This window comes from Pelobates fuscus, chromosome 5, assembly GCF_036172605.1.
Source record: "Pelobates fuscus isolate aPelFus1 chromosome 5, aPelFus1.pri, whole genome shotgun sequence".
Classification (NCBI taxonomy): domain Eukaryota; kingdom Metazoa; phylum Chordata; class Amphibia; order Anura; family Pelobatidae; genus Pelobates; species Pelobates fuscus.
Window position 1 is genome coordinate 280494688 of NC_086321.1, and position 27855 is coordinate 280522542.

A 27855-nucleotide genomic window follows, 5' to 3' on the forward strand; every position below is an offset into this window, starting at 1 on the left:
CTGGTCAACAGCAAAACTGTCTTCACATGTCATATACAATTTACCAGGCAATATAAATTACACATAAGATTGTTTTAAACATAACCATAAACCATAAATTAAACTCCAGCACAGGTTCAACTTCAGGTTTAATTCACAATAATTTACATTTCACATCAAGACCAACAGTGGTTCTATCAACACTGCCACCTACAGGTCTGTCAAGTACGTTGACAATTTTCATGGGGTTTTACAAACACCAAAACACTGACACCTATAGGTCAACAGACAAACAACATTTCACATACCAATCAGTATCCAACTACACTTCCACCTATAGGGCACTCGGCAGATCTCCAGTGCACTTGCATTTTGCAACACCATGTTCACTGACCCCTACCATTCAATAAGACATACAACAATTCACATAGCAAGCACTATATCAACATCTGGTATAAATACATATATTATTACACAGTAGCAGACGCATCTGTATATACGTAACTGGTAATATAGTTCACATACATTTTTCACAGCACGCTGCTCACACAACAGACTTTCCCCTAGAAAGGGGACATACAACTTACAAGGTGGGGACAGACCACATTTTCACTTGTACATACGGCACTTAATGGGTTAAGATTGATACATATTTAACCAGTATGGCTACGATGATTAATATTTATACATCACAGCACTTTACTTTTCACATATACTGTACGTATTAAGATAAGCTTGGTCTATGCCATATTTCCTTATGCCATACGGTTTTATCCATTCAGGTTACAGTTACTACTAAAAACCTATACGGATTGTCAGGTTCAATACCATACTACCAGGTACATACACCTGCTCACGTAGTTATTCATCTCTTACCTTCCCTGGAATAGTAATAGTGTACTGGCAATTAGGGTTCTAGGGCCCAATAGGTATTACCCCCTTTTTTTCTCTGCATTATGCTTCGGTTAGTGGTCCCGCGAGGCCAACACCCCGCCTCACACTCGGAGGCATACACCCCTCGGGCCACTCATGAGCTAGCTGCCTCGCATTGTATCATAGAGAGGGCCTCACCTGTCACTCCCCTTCCTATTTTCTGGTTACTGTCACCGAGAGGCCAACATCCTGCCACAATATTCAGTGGCCACACAAAATCCCCTCGCGCCAAGCATAGATAGAGCCTCTCAAGCCACTTGGCAACTAGCAGGGCCTCACCAGTCACCAAAAAAAAAAAAACACCAAGCCTAATCGTTTCGCCTTACGGCTTAGCTAGCAAGCCAGTACAAGAACCCTGGGTACAAATAATAATTGCAATCTTTATTGTTATTTAAGTATTTCTCCAAAAGATGGTGAAGAATCACCTCTTCCTAGCACCCCGGCTAGAATTGATACACCTTCAAGCAGAGGAGATGTTGCTAGTCCAGCAGCAATCAGATCCTGGACGATCCCACACATTACCACTGACCTAAGGAGGTGACAAATCCCCTACCCTGCTACAGCAAGGAAAGCAGAGTTATTCAAACTCCTCCATACATCAACGGACAACACGGAGGCAGGGGAAGGCCCAGCTACATCAACTCAGGTGACACCCAGGCTATGCTAGCCTCACTCATAAACTCATGAGCCCAAAAAAAAAAATTATTGATAGACTGGCAATCTCGAGTTGGTCACCACAGCCCTCACAAGGCTGGGCCTCACGCTACTCTACAACCAGCACCAACCGATACTCGGTTACCTGGTACAATCAATTCTTATGACACACAAGACGTTAACCCTGCACGTATGATCCCAGCACATTGGGGAAGCAAGGCATATATATGTATGATGATGTATCTGTGATGGTCAGATCCAGGGATTCCAGGTAAATCGGGAACTGACCATCCCTTGGTTGGGTTGGCATTTGAATATGTAGATATGTTTATTTGTGCAGGTACCCATACAGAAGGGAGTTTGTCCCAAACAAATGGACGAGCACTCTCAGGCTCCAGGTACCAGCACCTCTGAATACCAGAGACCATTGATATGAGTAGTTGCATTGCATATAGACTGTTGCATATATGTTCAAATGGTTCAGGGCACATGACAAACCATGTGTCCCAATACAACTTACAAATAACATACTCACCATCTGTACACACCAATACATTTTCAACACTCCTGACTCATCACCCTTCCAGACTTGTAGTAGATTTACTAAAGCTCTGGAGCTTCAAAGGGCTCCCATACAGGTATCATCTATACACCTTCAAGGAATATAGCATGCCCTCACTTACAGTCAGCACAACAAAACCATTGGCTGTAAACACACTCATAGCCAAGATTTGCAGAGGGGTCTTCCAATCTCCACCATTTACAGCATGGCACCAAACACAAACACATTGGTATTGTCACAAGGAATCTTCCCTTAAACAAAGACTAACCATAGACTTATTGGCACCACACACCTCCGCTACCCCAAGTCTGAACTCCCTCATACCCTCCGAGGAGTTTTCTTACTATACAACACCATTGGTCTACCTTTACAGCTATCACTCAAGCATGGGTTGAAGCTTGGTTAAGTAAGACCAATATCATCAACGCAGTAAACGGCTACCATCTACCCTACACACTGGCACTTACATGGCATAAATTGGGCAATCTTTTCCTTGCTCAACTTTCGAGCTACAGATTAGCCTACTATCGATATTCGCAGATACTCTGTGCTGGTTATGATAACATATCCAGAGGCCTTACAGTCATACACTATCTAGAAGACTTCTTGTTGATCAAAGATAACATATTTTTCACTAGAAGCCTCACAGCAGCTTAGTCTGGTTGACCACTTGGGTGTCCCAGTACCCCATAAGAAACAGAAGGCTCAGACACTATCATCACATTACTGGGCAAATGACTTGAGTCGGCATCCATACACGCAAGTTACCACAAGACAAATAGGGAACATTCTCAACTACATCAATCACTACCTCCTGCTTAGTACTTACAACTGCAAGGAACTACAATCCCTACCAGGTTCCTTAATTTTGCCATGCCAATCATACCACAAGACCATGCTTTCACATCCAGAGTACTTTCCCCTTTTTTCCACACTTCCAACATGACGATCAGAGGATGTCCCTAGACACCTCAGCAACAGCAGACCTGCACATGGGGGGGAATTTCTTAACCACTTGGCATGGTAAAAGCATGTTCCTTCCAGGATTGTCTGACACTTCTCCAACCAGATGGTCAGATGTGGCGTCTACCACGGGTTTGGCAATGATCTACCAGGAACAATTGCTTTGGAGCTGTTGGCCATGGCATCCAGGTTTGGAAATTTTTCCACCACCTCAGCCCCTTTGGGAGATCTACCCCATTGTAGCAGCTGCTGTGGCATGGGGTAATGTAGCGGTACTTACCTTATCCGGGGGCCGGCCGCGGTCCTCTCTTCAAGCCGCGCGCGGTCCTGCGGCTCATCCGACTGCTCAAACAGGAAGGCGGGCAGTGACCGCGAGAAGCGGTCACGTGTCCCGCCTGCAGCTAAGAGCGCGCCGTGACTCTCGGGCGCGCTCTTAAAGAGACAGTGGGAGCCTAAATTGCAAAAAGGCTCCCATTGGCTCCTGTCATGCCAATCACCCCATACACTTACCTGTTGGGGGAGTGGAAGTGACAGGAGCCAATCACGTTAGTTTGAAGGCTACTTATACTTACCCTTTTCCCTTAGTTCCTTGCCCTATCGTGGTTTCTGCTACAGTTCCCTTTAGTGCTTGTTGTATTCAGTTGTGTTTCTCCGTACTTGACCTTGGCTTTGTATTCTGACTTCGTTTTCGCTTTATCCTTGTCTGTACTGTTTGCCGGCTTGCTGAATCCTGTGTACCAGACCCCGGCTAGTTCTCGTTTACGCTGTCTCTTTGTGCCCTTGACCTCGGATCGCTCCTGACTCTGTACTTCTCCTTTACGTCGAGTCCGGCCACTCTAAGGTCCGGTAGACGTATCTCTCCTCTGTGCTGTCTTCTGTTTGGCTGGATCCTGCGTGTAGGGGTATATACTCGTTACAGGTAAATCATGGTCAGGGTCATCAATCTGTTGTTACTGAGACAACTAGGCACATGTCATATCATCAACAAACGCCACTACTCATCCATAAGGTCATGATATTTCTGGGGAACTCACTTGGTTGGCCACTTATCACATTTCACTTTCATGTACCAGATGGGGGTATACATCCCTGCCGACAATTGTCTCATTTATATTCCAGGCATGTTCATCATACACTTCCTACAGCCGCCCATACAGTCACGGACACTCTTTGGTTCCAGAGACAAAATCATGGATTAGACATACTCATGCAGCATAGCATGCACTATCCCATCTAGCACTTTCATCCCATACTTGTAGAACACATAACACAGCTTTTTACCTGGCTTAAAGAATCTCATTGGAACACAACATAGCTCAACCTGTGTCATAACATTTCTCCTAGGTTTTGCTTCTTTATGCCACCTTAAACTATCTCACACACCATTAATTATATATTTTACAGGCATTCAACAACACAGGATAACCTATGGCCAAAACTACCAATAGCCATCCAACTTTTCATACTTATCGGACCTATTAGATCTACAACCATTCAATTATACTAGCAAGTCGGCCATTACCAGCCATGCACATTGCCTTTTATGCCTTTCTCGGGCCAGAGAATCCACTACCATCACCACCACTCAGACAGATCATTGTCTTCAACGATCCCACGTACGTAAACACATATATCATTACCTATTGGCTCTACCACATTCCGAAACGAGTCAACACGGACCAACAGTAGAGATAACATACTATCCTACCCACAACAAATGGTGTCCACTTTCGGTCCTAGATTCCTACCTTCAAAATTCTTCCAGGAATTAAATACTGTAATGCATTTAAGGAAATGTCTGGTTAATTTGTATATATTTGTTGACTGTATTAAATCTTTGATTATTCATTTTTGCCCTCTTTATTTACAGGCCTACCGTATCGTCGGTCTCGGCACACCACAACCGACTTGCTCCCTTTATACTATCCTACGCTTATGCTGGATCCTTACTCCATATACGGCTATTTGCCCCTTACACAAGTATTAAGGCCGTTTGGCCTGTATTTGTGGGAGGGGCTTAAATTAATTCACTCCCCTATATAAGGGACACCCCTTACCTGACTCATATCGCTTGAGGGCAGCATCAGAATGACCCTCCCACCCACTCCTCATTTCAACACTTTCTCTTTTCTTTCCATTTACTTTACTTTCTTACTCCTTGGTGGGCCCTCTTTATTTACAGGCCTACCGTATCGTCGGTCTCGGCACACCACAACCGACTTGCTCCCTATATACTATCCTACGCTTATGCTGGATCCTTACTCCATATACGGCTATTTGCCCCTTACACAAACTATATACTATAATAACAATTTATTATAATCCCTTGCATTATTACAATATTTGTTTGCACAAGCTTTTCCTACATATTGATACCAAATGGAACTTATATATCTTTTTCGTAATGTAGTGCGTGTTAGATAATTTGGCCACCAAATTACCTGCAAAATTTTGAGACTCTTAAATGATTAGTGGAACAAGTGGAACCACAAAATCAGTCTAGATAAATCATGCTGGGCTGGAATATTCACTATTGTTGAGCATCTCTGTTTTTCTTGGGCTTTTGTACACGAGTCCACATAGCTGTCAGTGTATTTTTCACTGAACAAGCTTGTATCTAAAAGATTCTACCATGTTACATACCTGAGTTAGCCTAGAAAAATATGTTAATAAACACCTAATTTAAATCTATTGTGAGGGATTCCATGAAAAAAATCTGCTCTCTATCTAATCTACTTCTACTTGCTAAATTCCATTGACAACAAATAGCTAGAGATACATGGGTGTTGAATGCAGTTGTTGGGTTTAACTCAATGTAACTGTTCATTAACCTGCAGAATTGTGGCAGATTACAACATTCTAAATTGAGTTGAAGAGAACAGCCATGTTAGTATGTCAAATATTATATCTTTAATAAATAGAACCCTTGGGTGTTTAGATTTGACTGTTCGCACATACCACAAGATCGTCATACCATCTTTGCCAGATGCTTGCTATAGCTTTTATTCTACACAAATTAGATGTCCACTGTTCATGAGTATTAGAACCCCAGAAGACTTTGCTGTTGACAGCTACAAACAGTGACCTCAAAATAAAATTATGCTGAAAAAACAGGTTTAAAAAAAAATAAATTTTCCATATAAATTTACAATTTAATATTCAATTAACATTTTATTACATGTGATTCCACTGTAAAAAAAAAAGCATGTAGTGGGACTAAAGAATGTAATTTGCTAAACTTCACTTGAGATATAGCAGTTCATATTTATCAAAGAGTAGTATTGTAAAGATAATGAATAACGTTAGAAATGCTATTAGAACAATAAAAGACAAATGAAAAAAAGAATTAGGAATAGGGCTCGTGAAGAGGAAGAACGAGATGTTTACTGTTTGATAAAGCTTGTATGGAGGCTTAGAGCAGGTGTATCACTGAGAAGATATGGTGCAAGTGGAGGCAGTGTGGGGTTTTTAGTTTGTGAGATGGTTAGCATTGAATCCGCTGTCTGCAAAGCTATCTCATTTGTCTTCTAACCATTTCTTATATTGCACCACATAAGTCATATTTACTTATGTACATGCCTTTAGACACTAAATCTATTTATAGATAAATCATTTTAATATAATTTTAATGTAACCATTACATTATATTTGTTAAATATTTCCCTTTTTTCATGTGTGAATTTTTCCCATGTTATAAATTCAAAATATGTCACATCAACCGGAACTTATATATGCATATATATATTTATATAAAAGCAGTTCATTTTGTTAAAATAATTATACATGTATAGACATATGTTTTACTCTCAGAACATCACATTCATTTTTGTAGGAAAATATAAACTCCATTTAAGTACAAAATGGTGTCCAAAATCCCTCCAGGTACAGCTGCTTAGTCCATGACTGACCCACATTCCGTCGGTAAGCCCTCTGATTTTCTCCATTTGGCTAATCGGGCTTTGAACCATTCCTAGGCAAAGAGAAACAAAACTATTTGTCAGAATTTTAAGTTTAGGTGCTGAAAACTATTTCCAGTACTATAGTTAAAATGTCAAATATAATAATGCAGATTTTTATTGCTGTAAAGATTAGGAGGTTACTATATCTGTAATTAATTAAAAATTGAATCACAAAAATAGATGATTTGGTAAAATTCTTCAACTCAATTTGGTTTTTATTTCACTACAATTCAGATGTGACAACGCAGTGTGTTTACTTTAGAAGGTCTTATCTCCTGTTCTGTTAATTGAACTTTAATGACACTGCATGAGGCTCCTGCAGGCTATTAACAGAGCAGGATATAAGACATTCTAAACTAAAGAGTCTGCGCAATAACAATAGTTTAAACATTAGATCTTTCTTTACAAGAAATGTGTAGGAAGACGGTGTAGGTCACATGCAGGGGGCTTATGGCAAGAGCTCATAAGGGCAGAGAATTGAGCTGTGAGACTGCAGGGGCGGGATCAAGACACCAAAACTACTCCATTAACCTAAAGTTGTTTTGGTACTTATAGTGTCCCTTTTAATGTGGCCTTGACTACTATTACTTTGTGGATGTTGAATACTTGTGTAAGTAACATATTTAATGTTTTTTTTTTTTCTTACTATGAAATCAATAGTGCATTGCAGTAAACGCTGTGGAGGTCAATTTCACATTTAAGTTGAGTAAATGCATTTTACTATTTTAAAAACATTTAGAAATTTCAGTCTCACAGTTAACATTTACTAAGGCCTGAGATAATGTTCCTGTAAAAGAGCAAGGTAAATTGCTTACTATTTGATATTAAAGGGACACTTTTTCCAGACTCCAGCCCCCTTAACAACTACATTCCAAAGAAGATGTTATGGAGGTTTGGGTTACTGGGTGCCATCTTACCGTTAATGGCTAAACCATTTTTGACCAGTTTAACCTTGACATTTGTTTCTTCTGTGCCTCACAACACTATATCCTCCTCTGGCCATCATACAGGCAAGGAATCTCTGCCTTGGAGACAAGTGATAAGCACAGAATGTCATCTGACAGTAAACCTTCATGGACTGTATGATGACCGGAGGCAGAATGAGGGTGGTAGTGATGGAGGCTGGGGACAAACTTTGGGGTCAAACCATTTAATTAACCCCTTAAGGACCAAACTTCTGGAATAAAAGGGAATCATGACATGTCACACATGTCATGTGTCCTTAAGGGGTTAAAAACAGTTTAACTCCTGAAGGTAAGACAGCAGGGTCCAGGCATTCCTGCCACCATAACAAATTCATTGAGATTAAGTTGTTATGGGGAGGAGAGTAGCTTTAACATTTGTTATATTCTCTTAACAAAATGATACCAAAACTGTGATTGTCCCAGTCCCACTTTAGACTCACAAATACTTTAGTGTGAATGTAAAGGTTTTATTTGGGCTACAACAGCAGTAAAACAAGTGTTTGTAATAGTATCCATAGACAGAACCTTTATTTTGCATTATTATATTCTTTTAAAGAAAATTTGGAATGGTTTCCATTTGTTTTTAGAACAAAAACACCAGAGATTTGTAATTAGAATCCCTTCATTCCAAATAGCTTTTGTTTTTACACATATATATGTGTTTGTGTTATCACATTACATGTCAAGGTGACATATGGCTACCATTAAACACAGTACATTTCATATCCATGGTATGTGAAACATGTATCAAAGGAAGGCATGTGCAGCCATCTCCTAGCAAAACTATACTTCATAGTTAGAGAGAGCAACACAAAATTGTGAATTGTGGGGAATGTAAAATGAATTTCAAATCTAAGGCTGAAATAGCTAAGATTATGTATTTCAATTAGGCTATTGTGACCTAATTTGTTTTTTGTTAAAAAAGGGCACAAAAGCATACATGAAACATACTGTATCATAACATTATATTTTCCTAATAACTAACTATTTTTTTCTTTTTACTCTTATATTTAGAGTACTCTTTAGTAATATTCTGTTGCGTTTCATTCTGCTTTGATCTAAAGTGCATTTTTTATTGGTTGATGACAATGAGGATTTGAGTACATAATTAGCTTTGCGTTTCTAGGCATTCTTACCTTACAATTTTTTCCTATGTAATTTATTCGTATTAGCAAGACCATATATTAATGGATACAAAGAGATGATACGCAAAAAAACAGAGCATCAGAAAACAAATAGTAACAAACAGAAGTCCACTGGTATCTCAGGACATCAAGGGTGGATCAAGGCTATGGGAAATTAAAAAGTTGAGGGGGACAGAAAAGGAAATAATATTTTCCAGAGATATATTAAAAGGTTTAAACCAGAAGTGATGAAGGGATAGAGTATAGCCCTTGGAACCTAGTATATTACTAGGGCTAGGCTTCCACGATTATTATCAATTCCTAGATCAGATCAGAACCAGGCAGAGAGCCTCTGTTTTTTTACTTTTCACCAGCTGTGAGTGGCAGCCAGGAGGAAGATTTATTTTGGTAGAGTTAGTCAGCCGTGAGGGAGCTTGTGGGTTTGGATCGCTGTGGATCCACTCTAGTTCCCCTAAAGGTAGAGACACTGGGTGGATTTAAAAAAACTTTTTTCACTGTGTGTGAGTGTCACAAGCGCACTTACCTGTGACCCCACCGCCGCGTCTCCGTCTGCTGTTGCAGCGGTCTCCTCTTGGTGCATGCCGAGGACCCCCGCGTGCACAGCATCATGTACCTCCAACTGGCGGTCCTGCAACACATGGACGTGGTACCGCGGTTCTCCACACCACGCCGCGACCCGCAGGAGGTCCCAGCTGAAGCCACATGTGATTCTCTCGCTTGGCGCACGCATGCCCGAACGCCGGCCTCTTAACGGTACAGTACAGCTCACCTTCTAACCAATAGAATGTAAGAGGTGGATACCTCTCCCTGTTATAATTGCAGTCTACCTCTACCTCACTGCTCAGTTCTACTGTGCTTACTGTGGTGTCAACTTCAGTGTGCCTGTCCTGCCTTATCTGATTTATTCGGTATCTGACTCCCTGCCTGTTATATATCGTCCCTGAACCCATGCAGCCTGAACTGACTCCTGGCTTTCCTTCCTAAGAATATGGTTTTCCTTTGGTACTTCGCCTTGGCTGATTCCTGCCTCCTAGACTCCTCCCGTCACATAAGTGACGGACGTAACATTAAGAATGTCTGTGAGTGTGTTAGATTGTGTCTAAGCCACACTGTCCCTATACCCCACAATACTGCCCCTGTCCACCCACAATACTGCCCCCACCCCAACAATACTGACACTATCCCCCCACTAAAGCCCCACTCCCTTACAATACTGCCCCTACCGCCCACAATACTGCCTCTATAACCCCACTAAAACCCCACCCCCTAATACTACCCCTATACCCCACTAAAACTCCAACCCCTATACCCCACTAAAACTCCAACCCCCACAATACTGTTCTTATCTCCCCAGCTAAAAGCCCCTATGCCCCACAATACTGTTCCTATCCTCTCCACCATAGCTCCAGTCCCCCACAATGCTGCCCCTATCTACCACAATAGTGCCCGTATCGCACAACACTAAATCCCCATTCCCACAATACTATGCCAATCCCTACCATTAATGCCCCAATCCCCCACAGTACTGCCCTTATTCTCCCACTTTAAAACCCATATCACCCCACAATACTGCCTCTTTGAGTTCAGTTTTCAGGCATAGTGTGAGTATAGTACTTAGAATGGGGTACCCTACCATACATTTCAGTCTAAGTTATCTGTTCTTCTAGCCTATTACTTCTGATGTATGATGATTATAACCTACCAACAGGTTTTGTTTCTTGTATCATAATGTATAAAATGTACAAGGCATCGTACAAAATGTACGATGCCATGTTTGAACTTAAGTGAATGTGTCTGCGTATGTCATTGTACAACAAAACTCAATAGACGTTATGGACACCGCTGAAATTTCTGCTTGCATGCAAATGAGTTTTAGAATAAGCTTCAAACAGGAGGTGTCTTGTTACTACATTCAATGTTTTTCATTGGTAATTTAATGGTTAAATATGTTACATTTATGTGGATGCGCTGTCCCGATTTCTCTCTACTTACGTTTACCTGGTTAATTAGGGTCTACAAGGAAATAAGGGTTCACTCAAAGACCGCAAATATAGGAAAAATGTCACAAATTATTTGGTAAGTGCTAGGTAGTGGCTGAAGATGGGCAACCTAAAATAACCCAATTTGGTAGGATTTCTAACTTATCAAAATAGGATAGAATAATATTTTATTTGATCAAAATGCAATACAGTGACAGACAGATGGCTCTTATTTGTCTTGTCTGACCGTCTATGTAATGTTTCTTTTAGAAGTTTTGTGTTGCTGGATATTTCAGTGAAGTCTTAGAACAAGCAACTCAGTGTGTGGAGAGAAACAGAGGATGTTCTACTTTGCTCATTAATATATCAGTTTCGCTAGCTGCTAAATCGGAGGGACAATTGATGCCTTTCAGGAGATGTAGTTATACAAGGTCAGCCAGAGCGAAGCAGGATGAGGGAATACACAGCAGCGTGATAGGAAACTAGACATAGGCTAAACAAAGCAGTGTCAGTACCAACAAGATATTGCCAATGACAAATCATATGCTTACAATTCTTTCCCCCCCATAGTTGGAGGCAAAGACAGTTAAATGTTAGAAATCACTTGATATGTGGATTTTCCTTTTTTCTTTTAATGGAGGGACAAACCTAAATAGAACTAAAATAATATTATTGATATTGTAATATTGTTTAAATTGACCTGCATATTATCCTAAAATCAGGTATTATTACTCCATGATATTTTTGCTTTTCTATTAGTGATTTACCAAAGTGTGTGTAAAACATAAATTTATATGCATGAATCTTTTAGTGTCCTGAACACGATTTCTAAGTGGCATCTTTTCAGCTTTATTTGATCAAGGTCCATCTTTATGTCCCTCTTACTTCTCTCGTCTTGCGGGACTGTAGGCTGTGCTCAGAGCCGGCGCTATCATAAGGCGGCACAAGCAGCCACTTAGGGCGCATCAGCCCGGTGACGCAAAGATGTCCGGGTGAATGGCAGGAGATGGGAGCACAGAGTACCCCTCTCCCATTGGTCACTTTATGCAGCCATGCCAAATTTACTCGGCCGTCGAACTCTAGTGCAGCCTAGGCTGTAAGATGTACAAAAGGGGCAAAAGGATGGGTAATATAGGCATAAGGGGGGTTATTAGACACACAGGTATAGTCAAAAAAAATTTCATCTGTGTAGATGAAAATCCTTGCACCATCTCTGTAAAAATATAATCTAAAAGACTATTTTATGTATAAGCTTTACTTCAGAATGTTTCCATACATCATTCACGTGATCCATACATTGTTTAAGCTCTCCAAACTCGGGCCCACCAGATGTTGCTGAACTACAACGCTATTTCATTAAAAGAATCATGGGAGTTTAAGTACAGCAACATCTGTAGGGTCAGAGTTTGGAGAAATCTGGTGTAAAGATTAATGCACTCACTTTTGCCTCTTCTTCTGTAAGACCTGCTTCAGCAGCAATTAGCATCAGGGTGGTTTCGTCTGGCTGCTTGGACACATTATTAAAATTGTACTCGAGGATGTCCTGTTGTTCCTGCGTAGGGTTTTCGTTTTCCTGTATCTCCTTTTGTAGTGAACTCATTGTCTGGAAGTGGTAAATATAAATTAGACAAACATTTATCCATCAGTATCCATATAGCTATGTTTGGAAACACATGAAACCTTGCTTTGTACATTTTAAACTGAGCAGAAAAATAGTAATCCACAAGAAAAGATAGTCCACTCTAAGTAGACTGATTAGTCATCTAGGGGACTATAAATGGGGATAACCCAATGCTACAAACCTTTAACACCAAAGTCATGTCTTTACTTGCCCTACAAAGTAAAGAAAAAAGTAACAAACATCATCTATTACAAGTAAATAAACTTGATGTATATTACTTTTTTCTTTACTTCGTACGCCCAAATTGGGCCTATTCTCATTCCCTTCCACTCCCTAGTTTACAGGGACTCGAAAGTGAGTTGAGATACCTTTAAAAAAACGGAGACAGGGAAAGATACATAGCGTAATACTGTATCAAAAAGGTATTTATTGTCCAATATACAGGAACAAAGTTGAAAGGATCCCCCCCCAACATAAGACTCTTACATAAAATAAAATGTAGTACTCATCGTAATATATATTGCAGGCAAATAGATCTGTCCCAGCGGCTTGTGTGTTTCCCTATGACAGCTCCTCTCCGGTGCACTCGGGTAGGTTGTCGGTAATATGCTCAAAGGGAAAATGCTGGCTGGAAAAACCGGCTTCTGGTAGGCGCTGGTGCAGTCTGCTGCAGATGGTAGTTCTCAATGAAGAAAAAAGCACCCTATCATTGAGAACTACCATCTGCAGCAGACTGCACCAGCGCCTACCAGAAGCCGGTTTTTCCAGCCAGCATTTTCCCTTTGAGCATATTACCGACAACCTACCCGAGTGCACCGGAGAGGAGCTGTCATAGGGAAACACACAAGCCGCTGGGACAGATCTATTTGCCTGCAATATATATTACGATGAGTACTACATTTTATTTTATGTAAGAGTCTTATGTTGGGGGGGGATCCTTTCAACTTTGTTCCTGTATATTGGACAATAAATACCTTTTTGATACAGTATTACGCTATGTATCTTTCCCTGTCTCCGTTTTTTTAAAGGTATCTCAACTCACTTTCGAGTCCCTGCAAATCATTACGAAATTTGGACTTTTTTTGTTCAGGACTTTGTTACAGATAGAACATTTGGACACATTTTTATCTTTTTCCCTTTTTTTCTTTTTTCTGTGATCTATATGATTTTTTTATATTATTGTTTTTTTCATACTAAATGCCCCCTTTTTATTTTTAAAGGGGAATATCTACTAAGCGCTGAAACTCATATGCCAATTTGTTTCTTAGAATTTGGGAGAATTCTTTTCGTTTTAGCTGCTATTACTGTCTAAGTACCAGAGGGTACTATATTCACTGTATTATTCTAACTATATCTTGACTTTTTGTTTAGGACATTTGCTTTAATTTCATATTGCGCTCTCTTTTTAGTATTATCCCTAGTTTACAACTCAGACTTTGCACCAGGCACAGAGCTTTAGGTGGCAAAATGTCTCCTATATCAGGCACTTCAACAGATACGTCATGTGGTGTCAGACCAGAAAATAACAACACACGGAAATATACAGACACAGGTCCCGCTCACATTTATAACCAGATAGCACTACTCTCAACTGTACAAGTATATCATGAAACTCCCCCGACGCCCAGGCATATTTATGGATCCAATATACTTTGAAATCTTGTGCATGGACCCAGATCCACTGCCACACAGCGTGTATGCCATTCTGCAAAAACAACAAAATTTACCACACCCACCTTTCTAATCCAAATGGGAACAGACAACAGGGGAATCATTCACTACCGCCCAGCGGCATAAGATGTGCAATTTAGTACACCACAATGCGAGAGTGAGCATACAAAATCCTCACTGTGGTACATGACCCCAACAAGCAGTCAACCCAACACTGGATGGTAAGTGGTGGAGATCCGAGAAATCAACATTTATCCTCATATGGTGGGAGTACCGACTCATCATGCCATTTTGAGGGAAAATAGCCTCTATCACTAAGAAGTTCACTGACAGGTTACCACGGTTCCACCCGGCTTCTTTCCTCTTACAGCACACAACGACCCACTCATCTAGGTACCAAAAATCAAGGCCGTTCCATATATTTTTTTTCAATTTGACAATTTTTATTGAATTTTCGGGGTACGGAAAAGAAAGAGGGATTTCAGGGGGTAATCGTCAATCAAGTAAGCTATACATTGTATGTCAACAAAACAACACGTCAATAAAAAGATACACTTCCAGCATTTGATAGTTTCCTCTGGACCTGTTTTGGGTGTATCTATGCTCTGTTCTGTTCTATCAAGGAGCCATGGCTTGTCGCTTCTCAACCGTTTGTGGTTGAAGTTTAACATTATGGACTGACATTTGGGTGGGGTACAGATAAGAAAAAGGAGGGGGGATATATCGGTAGTTTTGTCTTCACTTCGAGCAAGGTGTTTATAGCTCATGTGTTATTATGTTTGTACACTGATTGGCTGTTCCTAATGCTATACTAAGTTATCCTAGGGCATAGTAGGGGGCATGGTGAGGCCTGCAGGGTTCCCACCTTCACCCCACAGACATGACCGTCCTGTCAAGACGTTCACGACTAAGGGGTTACGGGGAAGGCTCTTCAGTTCCAGGTTTCCTTTCATTATTAGCTTTGTGCGTATAGTTGTCCCAGATAGTTTTGACTTCAACGGTGTTAGGGTTAGATATTATGGAGGAGTGTGCCATTTATTCGTAGCCCCAGTTAAGAGTTACTTGTTCCCTTAAGGCTCTTTTGCTCGGGACTTTACCTGTTTTCTAGGCTCTCACAAGCAGTATATTTGCTGCTATCAAGATCTGTAAAGTGAATTTAGTCTGTGGTGTGGGTGTGTCCCTCAGTAACATGAACAAGATACATTGGTCCGGTGTACGACTTTGCTCTATTTGGGTAACGTTGGACACCTCTGCCGTGACCATTTTCCAGAAGCTTTGAAGGCTCGGGCAGGACCGCCAGATATGTAGCATTGTTCCCACCCCCTCCCCGCATCTCCAACATTTGTTTGACATATTCGGGTACATGCGGGAAAGCTTTTTAGGTACATAGTACCATCTGTACATAATTTTCCTCATCAATTCAAAGTGTGTTGCACAGGATGTGTTACCTCTATGTGCCATGTATGCTTTATCCCATTGATCGTCTGGAATTGTATTCTAGTTCTCTATGCCACGCTTCCCTGTATGACCTGAGCTCTAGTGGATGTGCATCGATCAGTGCGGTGTATATGGTGGAGAGTACTCTCTTTGGGGGGATTGGGGCTGTGCATAGCTTTTCTAATTGTGTTAGTTGGGTGGGTCCCGTGCCTACTTTAGAATTTTCTAATATGTATGACTTCAGTTGCAGGTATGTGAACAGTAGCTTACTCGGCAGGTTGAACTTGGCCTGCAGGTCCGGGAAGTGTAAAATGTTGTTGCCATGAAGCAACTGGCAAAAGCGTGTGCATCCCAGCATAACCCATGTTCTATAGTCTAAGTTTGGTACTTGGGCGCTTACACTCTGTATTGGTGTGGCTAGGGATGTTGGTCCGACCATGCACAGCGAGTCTTTTGCCGTGTCACACATCTGAAAGGTGAGATGTGTTGGGGGGAGGGTTGTGAGCCGTTCAATATTTTAAAGACAGCAAAACAAATAATCCCATATTTTTGGCGACAAACTGCACCAGCCTTGTCACTATGGTTCTCTAGACTGGAGGAGTGGAGGTCGGTAGATGAGCTATGGCTTGCCTCTCAGGGTAGCCTGAGGTGGTGGCTAGGAGGAGGAGAACAAGGGTAAGGAGGGTTGGGGGAGGGAAAGTGGGGAGTTTGAGGGAGGGGCTAGGTTGCGCTGCTTTAGGCTGTTGTAAGGTTTTGTGTCTTTTCATTTTCTTGCCTAGTTGTTTTGTGATTGATGATCTTTGTTAATGTAGGGTTGGTCGTTGTCGCTTTAGCTAGTTTTTCCGTTAGGGGTCCGGAAGTTCAGTTTCTGTCTCTTCTTCGCAGGGGGGGGTCATAGGTGGTGGTATGCATTTTCTTTAGAGCCCCTATGTCGTTCCTGTGTAGTTAGCATCCCATAGGTCCCAGGTCTTGTGCAATGAGTTGTAAGTGTCGTGTATTTGGTGCTGTGAGTTCATCCAAGTCTCTTGTCTCTTTTATTTTGCGTATGACGGTCATTATTGTCGGGGTGCGTTGCTCTGCCCATATCTCCGCGATCGCCCGTACTACTTTATACTTTTATGACACCTGGGTGTTTCGCCCACAGTATGATTGCAATGCCGTTCCTGTGAGTCCCGTTTTGAATTGAACTCTTTAATTTTTCTGATTCAAAAATGTTGATAAATTTCAATAAAAAAAGATATTCACCTATACTAATGGTCTATTATACTTTAATGCACTGAGTATCTTTTTGTTTCATCTATTGTATTAAATAGTATGGTAAATTTGCACAATATTTTTATTAAGATTATGACTTTAGATTTCTCTTAAAGGGTTTTTAAAAGTTAAGACCGGAGGTGGCTGGTGGCTGAGCGTGTTTCACGAGACCTCCACAGCTAAATGGAGAATTAAGTGACTATATAGCGTTCCAGCATGCCAAAACGACCGACTATGCAGCTTACCTCAGCCAGGAGCCTGCCGGGGTATCCCTAATCACCTGCCTCTCTCCCAAATCAAACTTCTGTCGAAGGTTTCCGGCGGGGCCTGGAGACTTAGCCGGGCGGACGAGATGGCCGCTCTCCCGCACGGCGCTTGGCACTACTCCGGCAAGGGGCACTCGCAGACCCGCTACCCCAACTGGACCGGTGGGGGTTATCCAGGTCCCCGCTGGGCAGCCACAAGCCGCACCGAGAATCAAGGTCACTATACTTGAGCCTATATTTGGAAACGAATCTTAGCTTAGTGAATAGCACTGCCTGTCTCCTTGCTCTAGTGTCAATCTACAGCCCTATAGTATATCCAACATAGCGTGCACTTATTGAGGTAACTAACTATGCAATATGCTCGAACGGTGTGTTATAGTAACTATGGTTGGTGGGGGGATAAATTTAAAGGACTTGCCTCTAGGCACCTCAAGACCATGCTACACGCCTGGTTAAACCCAGCCTTTCTAAGGACCGGTAATACTCCCAATCCTGTCTTTCTGTTATACCATTCAAGTTTGTGTTTTAAGTTATTTCTAACAGACACAAGGTTGGAAGTTAATGGTAGAGCAGAGCTATGATATGTAGTTTCAGGTTCAGTTGCTGAGAGATTTGTAAGTGAGGTGTGAGAAGAGTACTATTTTAAAAATTGGTGCTTAAGAGGTAATGAGAGCATAATAGACGTTGCTGAATTCAGTTGCAGTAATTCACATGATTGATAAAGATAAGGGATATATGCAAACTAATTCTAAACATGAAAGTAACAAGATTTTAAAATCAATTAAAACTAAACACAGTAATAAGTGATCTGTAAAGTAAACGCACAGTAAGAATTGTAGTCCAGATAGACAAGTCTGTAGCTGACCCCCATAATAAAGGCTGAACCTACATTATAAAACCGGCTGTGCACCAGTCCCACTTGCCAATTTATCTTACGTCCAGGTGACACCATAGGCTCAACATAGATTTATGAATTTAATGCATGATGCATTTAACTCCAGGAAAAATCTAAAAAAAAGTCTAATGAATTGCTGGAAAATGTGGCAAAAAATATTACTTTCACAGACTTTGTTATAAAAGGCTAGTACAGAAATACATTGTTTTTAGATTAAGCAGCTCCCTCCCCCATATGGACAGTCTGTAAATTGGATCTAGTAGTGCAGGAACTTGTATCATACTGCTTTGGCTACATAAAATATTTTCCACGTGTCCAAGTCAATGGAGTTACCTAGAATGTGCTATACAGAGTAATGACATAATTCAAGATTCACAGATACATCTTTTTATTTTGTTTAACAATGGAACTAGTCTCAAACTTCATTCTTTCTTAATTATGTGTTATCATAATTATATGTTAGTTGACACCAACCTATAAATTGATGTAACTTGCCTAATTACTAGAAAGGCAGGTTTATATATATATATAATATGGAAAAGTTTTTTTTTCCAATACCGAAACTTCTACTACTGTTGATCTAGTGCAGTGGTTGTAGGAGCATTATATATGCATTTTATTCATCTACACTTCATGATAGTAATATCATGTAGGGAGACATGTAGGCTGCTGGGTTCTGGAAATTCAAATCCCTGGAAGCCAAAAATGATCATCTATAGAAACGAGATCTGATAGTTTGTAATTTTATTTACTGCTGGAATCTGGTTGTCCCAGTCAGTATGTGGATGGACTACCAAGGTGGAAGGGTTTCACGTATATCTGGAATAAAGACACTGTTTTGAAGCAGTTATAGGATAGTGATGGATACCTCCTAAATCACAGTGACGGCTTTTTGAACTTTGTAATAGCTCTTATAGTAGATCTGTAGACATACTGTCTATGTTTCAAAACTGAGACAAACTCAATGTTTTGATCTAACTAGCCAAAGAAGAGTCTGAATAACTTCAGAATTTACTTCCACGTGAAGTGGTAGCAAAATCTCTCCATAACAACAACACCGTGCATGACAAACATTATGGAGACCTTTATATTCTTGATTTATATGGTTTAGTGCCCAGTGGATATTACCTATAGGGGATTATATGTTTGGGGGGAATGTTTTGTTTCTAACCGAAAATCGGAAGTGATGATATTCCGGTGTCGGATTAGTTCGTGCACTGATGGCCATGAGCTATATATGGGAAATATAAGGAGATACTGGTAAGCTTGATGCAAACACCCTTGAGAAAGGCAGCCAGGAGGTGCCGAAGCATTGGGGGTATTAGAGGCTCGTGTTTCTACCAGATTAGGCTTGTGGAATTTTTTGTAAATATCATTGTATATTTGATTGCCTTATTTATTGTCACTTTACTTTCTGCTTTATGTTTGTTATGCTTATTGCGGTTTAATAAAAGCATTTCTGTATATATCTCTTTGGAGTTATTTTAGTGTTCAATCTTTTTATGTATTATATAGCAAAATCTCTCCAACCTGACTGCTCTACCAAAATCCCATGACAGAATAATCATATTTACTAAACAACTTACTCAGCATTCACCATCACACACAAAAAAAGAGCGAACAAGGGCACATTTTATGCTTTGTTGTGATGTTAGTTCTACTCTTGTTATTATTAACAGCGTTATTAACTAAAGTAATAATTCAAAGTGAATTCAAAGTTAATTTCAAATGTAAATCTAAATCTGCATATTTTATTCAACTCTTTACAACTGATATTTTCTCAAATACTGAATGTTTGTAAAGAAAAATAAAGACAGGTAAATATTCACTAGGAGAAGATATTAAAAGGAAGTTTAAAGAGGAAAAGTTTTGTATGAAATAATTTGGGATGGAGAAAAATGGACACAAAGTACCGGTAGAACAGTGAGGGAACAAATCAAGCAGGAGAAAAGCAACTAATAAGATTTTGAATTCTGACAGTCAAATATAGGCTGAGATCCATGTACACGTTTTTTACATAAAAGTCATTATACAAGTCATGGCTCCCTTCATTGTCCTATAGGAGAGAGACGATAGTAAGACTTCCTGTTGAGATATAGGCAATTAAGGCAAGAATATAACCAATTGCTAGAAAAGACGTGGCAATCATGAGGAAATCCATTAATGAAACAAGCATGGTATTAGATGCATCATCATCAGCCTTCACTGTTTGTTCCACTGGAATGTAATGCTGTTCCACAAGGAAATAGAGCTTTCTTGTAATATCCTATATGTATGCATAGCCCAGCAGGTAATTATGTCACACTTTGATGCTATTTCTAACCCCATCTCTCCCTAACTTTAGCTCATCCTAAACCTAAATACCCTGGGCCTAGCAAACTCTAACCCTAACTAATCCTAAATCTTGCTAACATTAACCCTACCTAATGCTAACCCTAATAACACTCTGTTGAGTTGATTGGCTCAAAGGGTGAGTGGCCTTCTGATAGGCAATCTCAATGATGACATACCTTAGCTGATATGTTGTTACTGTGATTGGCTCCCAGGGGGAGCCTGAGGGGTAATTGCCAATATTGCTGGGATACCTTATTGTGAAGTAGTCCAGCAATACACACCAATTGCAGAGTCTGCCTTCAGCCCAGCAACATAGACTGACTGGCATGAGACGTCATGCTCTGCAACACTATTGTTGGATGTCTAATGCTCGTGGTATATACTACGAGCTGTCACTACCATGATTTTCTTTTTGATGGTAGTTGAAATCTGCCTGTTTTGTCATGGAGCCACAATGGTGGGATGCCTGTGGCAGCCTGGCGGGATAGGGAGGACGAAGCTACCACCAGACTGCCTTATTGTAAGGAGTCCTCAGAAAGTTAGATCAGCGTTAGATTCAGAGTCAAAGGTTATGTGTACCGACTCCACATCCCTGGTAATCACACTGAATGGACTAATGAACAGTACACAAGAGCACAGCAAACTATCAGGCTGATCTATTCCCTTGTATGAACCAAAAGGAAGCTGCCTAAATGTAAAGTCAAAGTCATCACAATGAACATTGATTGAAGTGAAAAATAGGCTTTTTTAATAAAAATTTCAACCAAGCCCAGTGCTTGAGAAAAAAAAAAAAAAAGTAAAGCCTATTGTTCTTCAACCCTAACAGGTATTCACTTGCTGAACAAAATGCATTGGGTGCTTTATTGGCGTGTTCCTTTGCTTTTTTGTGGTAGAGCATTGTGCTAGGTTTAAATTTTCAAGAAAGTAATTTTTGTTACTTCAAAGCACAAGTTTTGTTCGTGATGACAATCAGCGCTACCTGTTCAATAAGCCAGCTGCTTACTATGTTTTTGTCAAGTGAATCTAAGGTGGTAAATATTTATCTATGACATCATCCTAGGAAGAGGTATCAAATGACATTACCAAATGCAAGAATAAGGTTCTGATTTGTTTTCGTTTCACATTAAAATCAGTTTATATGCTGAGAGTAATTAACCAGCACTTAAGCATTAACATCATTCCAAGCAAAAAACGTCATCCAATTAATTCCTGAAGAAACCTGCACTCAGAAGTCAGAACTTGACTTGGTTTGCACACTTCTATATTAACCGGGAGCAGTGCTGAAAACGTACTGCACAGAAGCCCAGAGAGGGAAAACAGAGATTGTAGGGAATGTTAAAATCGCTCTGTCACTTTGAAGTATTTTAGAAAGATAAAGGGGGAATTTGATCAAAGGGGGTGGAGGGAGAGATTTATCAAAGTGCTGTATTCTGAAAAGTTGGGCAAAAATTTGAAAGAGGAAGAGTCAACAGTTAAATGTACGTGCTAAAACCCACTTTCCACTTTTTGTAAAGTATTGTTGCAAGTACTAAAAGGTGGGACAATCACCATGGGAAACCAGTGGAACTTGAAGGCAAATTCCATTGGTGACTCCTCACCATTAAAATCTTTGCACCACTTTCCAGAACACGTTTTCTTATTTTCTTTAAACAAAATCTCATATTGACTGCATTGGCATTTAATTGAAATGGCAACTCAATCAAAAAATGCCTTAAGACACTCACAAATCTTGCACTCAAGGACTTCAACTTAATAGTGCCCGGTGCAAAGTTAGAAGATTATCCATTCTGTAAACAAACGGGACTCCAAGGACTTAGTAATCAAATACAGTAAATTGTTTAATGTAGTCAACGTTTCATATAGGCAACGCTAACTTTCTTCAGGACCAGAAAAGAACCAGAAAAGTAGCCCCTACACTATCCAAAACCTATGTCTGTCTGTCAGTCAGATGATAATTGCAGTGCAATGCCAGGACATATACCTATTTACAGCTTCTCTTGTTCATTTGCACGCAGTAAGACTACAATAAATCTTCCCTGTGGTTGTAAGCATGTGAAACTAAAATTATTATCACATTATGACACTGAGATAAAAAGAGTACTGTCACATGAATGCAATCTGTTGGTTTTTTAATAGAACTATTACAGTGTGCTAACAGGCATTATCACTTGTGTTGAAGGAACACTCTGGGCACTGATATAACTTAAAGGGACACTCCAATGAGCAGAACCACAGCAGCTTAATGTTCTGAGAGACTATAATGTCAGTCTGTCATTTGTAAATACTGCCTTTTCTGTGAAAAAAAAAGTGTTTATATTTGTCCCTAAGCACGTCTAGTGATTTTCTCCAAGCACTCGTGGTGCTTCCCAATAGAGTACTGCAATCTCTGCGAGATCACTGTCTGCATCTTCACAGTCTGTAGTTGAACACAGAACACTCGACCTAGAGATGCATTGGAATAATGTCCTAATCTCTATAGGGAGATCGTGAATGGTGCATGCACAGTAGACCGAAATGCTTCTCAATGGAGGTGCATTGGATTGGCTGATATCATCTTTACTTATGATCTCAGCCAGGGGTGCAGCAACAACCACGGTAAGGCCTGTGTGACATGGGATTAAAAGTGTGTTAAAAAGTCTTCATTTAAAAAAAAAAAAAAAAAATGTTATCGAATATCTGTGGCTCTGAATCTAAATAGCCTAGTTATATTTGTGTATATATGATGTTAACAATATAAAGGAAGTTGTTTTGTGAAAGGAGGGGGTGTGGCTAAACATACTGGTTACACTGCACAAGGCTGCAAAGTCTTTATTTATTTATCTTTATTTTTTTAACAGTATGAATGAGATTTAAATGTGAAGCATAACACAATATAAATATGAAGCCAAATTAAGTAATGTTGGTGCCTAGAGTATGACTGAAGTGTGCTTTTAATAGATTTTTTTTTTAATTCAGAGAATTACAAAGGAAAAAGATTTGTATCATAAAAACATATACTGTATACCTGTAAGATCAATGAAAAGCTGAGCTATAGTGAGACTGAAAGATACTTCCAGCTTTGGTGAAGGTTCTCTGTAAGTTGTAAGTTCTGAATATTTGAAGCAAATGGAGGAGTTCTAGCAAATGTCAGAATTGTAGTTCAGCTTACTGAGGCGCGCGAGCCGCTCAGCAGCCCCACTGAATGCCAGGGACCGCTTGCCAGCAGCCCCACTGGACCACAGGGACTCCATGCCAGCACTCCTAAAGGTAGGGGGGCTGGTGGAGTAAAATGTAACCAAAAAAAAATTGTATGTGTGTCTGTTAGGGAGTTTGTATGTGTTTGTGTGTTTGTCACTGAGAGTGAATGTGTGCTTGTCAGTCAGTGTGTGAGAGTGTATGTGCTTATCAGTGAGAATGTACCTGTTCTTGTCAATCAGAGTGTATATGTGTTTGCATATGTGTCTTTAAAAGAGTATGTGTGTTTGTCAGTGAGAGTGTATGGGTGTCTGTCAAAGAGTATGTGTGTTTGTCAGTGAGAGTGTATGGGTGTCTGTCAAAGAGTATGTGTGTTTGTCAGTGAGAGTGTATGTGTGTCTGAGTGTGTATCTGTGTGTCAAGGTTTGTGTATGTGTCACTGTGTGTATATAAGTGTGTGTGTGTATGTGCCAGTATGTATCAGTGTGTTTATATGTGCCTGTGTGTGTATCTGAGTGTGTCAGTGTGTATGTGCCAGTGTGTATCTGTGGGTTCAAGTGTGTATGTCACTGTGTGTATCTGAGTGTGTGTGCATTTGTGAGTCAAGATGTGTGTGTCAGTGTTCATCTGAGTGTGTATATATGTGTGTCAAGGTGTGTGTCAGTGTGTATCTGTGTGCCAGTGTGTGTGTATATATGTTTGTCAGATACATATACACACACGTTGAAGCATAGATGCACACACCTTGACACACAGATACATACATACACACAGATACATACATACACACACACACCCAGATCCACACTGTGCGTCAAGGTGTGTATCTGTGTGCCACTATCTGCCAGTGTGTGTATCTGTGTGTCAGTATTATACACACTGGCACATACAAACACAGATACACATACCTTGATACACAAACACAGATACACACACTTTGACACACAGATACACACACATACATACATACAGACACACACACACACACACACACACACACACAGATACACACTGTGTGTCAAGTTGTGTGTATCTGTGTCAGTGTGTATATCTGTGTGCCACTATCTGCCAGTATGTGTATCTGTGTGTCAGATTCATACACACTGGCACATACAAACACAGATACACACACCTTTATACACAGACACATACAAACACAGATATACACACTTTGACACACAGATACATACATACATACACACACACACAAGGTGTGTGTATCTGTGTGCCACTATGTGCCAGTGTGTGTGTATATATCTTTTATTTCAAATATACAAATATTCAAATATACAACTGGCACATACAAGCACAGATATACACACCTTGACACACAATGGCACATGAAAAACCCCCGGCACAATTGTAATTTTCTTTCCATGGGGGGGGGGGGGGGGGGTGTTGTGTTCCACGATGTTGATACATTATGCCAATTAATTGGGAACCCCTGGTCTATACAACGCATCAATAAAGAATAGTCCAGTCCTAGCCTGAAGAAATCCTTTACGCTAGACACCGTACCCTTTCTGTGTGGGTGCATGAAAAGGATTAGGAGGTATAGTCGTCTGACAGCTAGTACTCCAGAATCTGCTCTGTATGGTTCAGTGATAGACAGTCCTGGCACGGCAGTTGTCCATCACATTATGCACAGCCAGCCTTGTATGTTTGTCACAAAGTAGCACTGTGTGAATATAAACTACTCATTAAATTAACAACACTCCAGATGGCAGCAAACAATACTGACTTATAACATAACTCCATAAAGCTCACATTTTAATCCATCAATGCATATATATACATACGTATGTAAAGGTAAAATATACGTCACCTTCATATCCTGCACAGATAGTGATCATTGGTGACAGTTGTAATTTACATTTAACCCCTTAAGGACACATGACATGTGTGACATGTCATGATTCCCTTTTATTCCAGAAGTTTGGTCCTTAAGGGGTTAATCTACCTATCTACCTGAGAATTTTAGGATATTCAAGTTAATGCACAAGTTTCAATCAAATGAATAAAGAGTTACTCCAAACATAACTGCTACAGCCAGCTGTTCCAGGCTGGCTAATGACACCCCAGTGATGTTACATAGCGTGTTCTAAGAGCGAAACGCTGCACATACAGTCTCCGTACTCCATGAGCACTTCAAATCACTAAAGCAGCTAGATAAAATAATATATTAGACAAAAAAAAAAAACAAGCAGATGCAATGATGATATCTATTTTGAACATGGGGTGCACAAGGCTTCTTTTTTTTTTGTGGGCCGTTCACCTGTTCTGATTCCCTGCACCCTTTTTAAAATCTAATGAACAGAGTGGTGTATTCACTAAACAGAGAGTGGTGGTGAATGGGAAGCCAATTTGAAAATTGTGACCAAAATAGCCGTGCTGTGAGTATGACTGGGCTACACAATATTTTCAAATTATTTGTTTCTGTCAAACTTTTCCAGTTTTCAGTTCACTACAGTTTGTAGGGTTATTCACAAGACCAAGGGTAGGCAACCTTCGGCACTCCAGAGCTTCTGGACTACATCTCCCCTGAGGCTTTGTCAGCATTATGGGAGATGTAGTCCACATCATCTGCTGTGCCAAAGGTTGCCTATCCCTGCACTAGACTCCAAACTGAAATTGAATGATAAAATCAAAGCTAAAGTAGCCCAGCTGTGACTAGCATAGATGGAGAAATGGATGCTTACGTTTTCTAAACTGGATTTCAATTAGATTCAGTTTTGCTTAGTACATAAGTCTCACATGGCCCTTCGCTAAATTATGAATGGTTAGGAATTAATCTCAGAATTGCAGATTTCAGACTAAACTAACAAATTTGGACAATTATCCTGGTAATTCATCAACATAGCTGTTTTGATTTCAAATGCTCTATTCACTAGTAAATTCATAACAATTCACAGTTTAGTGAGTATTCTGTCAGCATAGGAAAGCATCAGAACTTTTTTTCCAGTTTAGTATATGATCCTTTTTTTTGTTTGTTTTGTTTTTAATCTAAAATCAAGAACGGAGGTTGTTCAACTTCGAGCATTAACATTTTCAAATGTTTCCATTGGAATCAACCTTTTCTGGGCCCCACTATTAAATCAAGCACAGCAAAGCAGACAATATGTACTTACATCAATAGACGTTTTGGTCGCTTGAAAAAGAGTCCACACCCGCAGCCAGCACGTCTTGTTTTAATAAAAAATGCAGTCTGTTAAAAACACTGCTAGACGTGTTGCTGTGGTGTGAGAAGACGCCTACTTGGTTATCTCGCATTGTTGTGTTACAAACTAACAAACATAAGTACCTGAAAAACCTGCAGCACGAGCTCGGCCAAATGAGAGTGCAGCGAAGCAGAGAGTACCACTTGTCAATCTAGTGATCAGGCACAGGTCTTCTCGTACGCACTGTAAGTTTCTATGGAGCTATTCTTCTGTCACTGGCCTGACTTTCCATATGCTGCTCAATGGGCGTTTCATATTTCACACACAGCACACGCCTGCGAAGCTTGGCAGAAGGTTATGTAAGCTTTGAAGGAACTGCTAAAAATCTTTTCTCACATAGGTGACAGATTGTTTTCCGACAGGCTGCTTAGTGACATGTGGACAATTTGTGAGTTCATCCAAAGCGTGCATTTATTTATTTATTTCATATTTATTAAAGAGACACTGCAGGCACGTTATCCTTTAGCAAACATGAATTGTGAGACAATGAGAATAGGTACTCTGTGTTTGGATGGCATCCTAGTTAATAAATACATGTCGGAGAAGAAAAACATTTCCTTTTTTTTGTTCTCTATCATTTCAGGTCATTTTATTATTATTATTGCCATTTATATAGCGCCAACAGATTCCGTAGTGCTTTACAAAATGATGAGAGTGGGATTTAACTATAAATAGGACAATTACAAATAAACTTACGGGAACAATAGGTTGAAGAGGACCCTGCTCAATCGAGCTTACATTCTATAGGAAATGGGGTGTGTAACAAATTAGGACATCAGCAGTACCGCTATTCAGTAATGTATGTTCGATTGTTTTGTCATATAGGCTGTATTATCATCAGCATTT

The 27855-nt window shown here is 40.2% G+C and overlaps 1 protein-coding gene across 2 annotated transcripts; it reads right to left on the reverse strand.

Annotated features, from left to right (window-relative positions):
- Window positions 1-5379: 5379 nt before the first annotated feature.
- On the reverse strand, window positions 5380-27246 carry HOPX (HOP homeobox). 2 transcript variants are annotated; one of them, XM_063457287.1, is made up of 3 exons: window positions 27093-27246; window positions 12581-12742; window positions 5380-7061 (listed from the first exon to the last, which is right to left on the reverse strand). In XM_063457287.1, exons 2-3 carry the CDS (start codon window positions 12737-12739, stop codon window positions 6984-6986), a joined length of 237 nt encoding a protein of 78 aa, XP_063313357.1. In that variant the 5' UTR covers window positions 12740-12742; window positions 27093-27246; the 3' UTR covers window positions 5380-6983. The 2 variants fall into 2 exon arrangements, with proteins under 2 accessions (XP_063313357.1, XP_063313358.1); XM_063457288.1 differs by lacking the exon at window positions 27093-27246 and adding an exon at window positions 26920-27028.
- Between the last annotated feature and the right edge of the window lie 609 nt (window positions 27247-27855).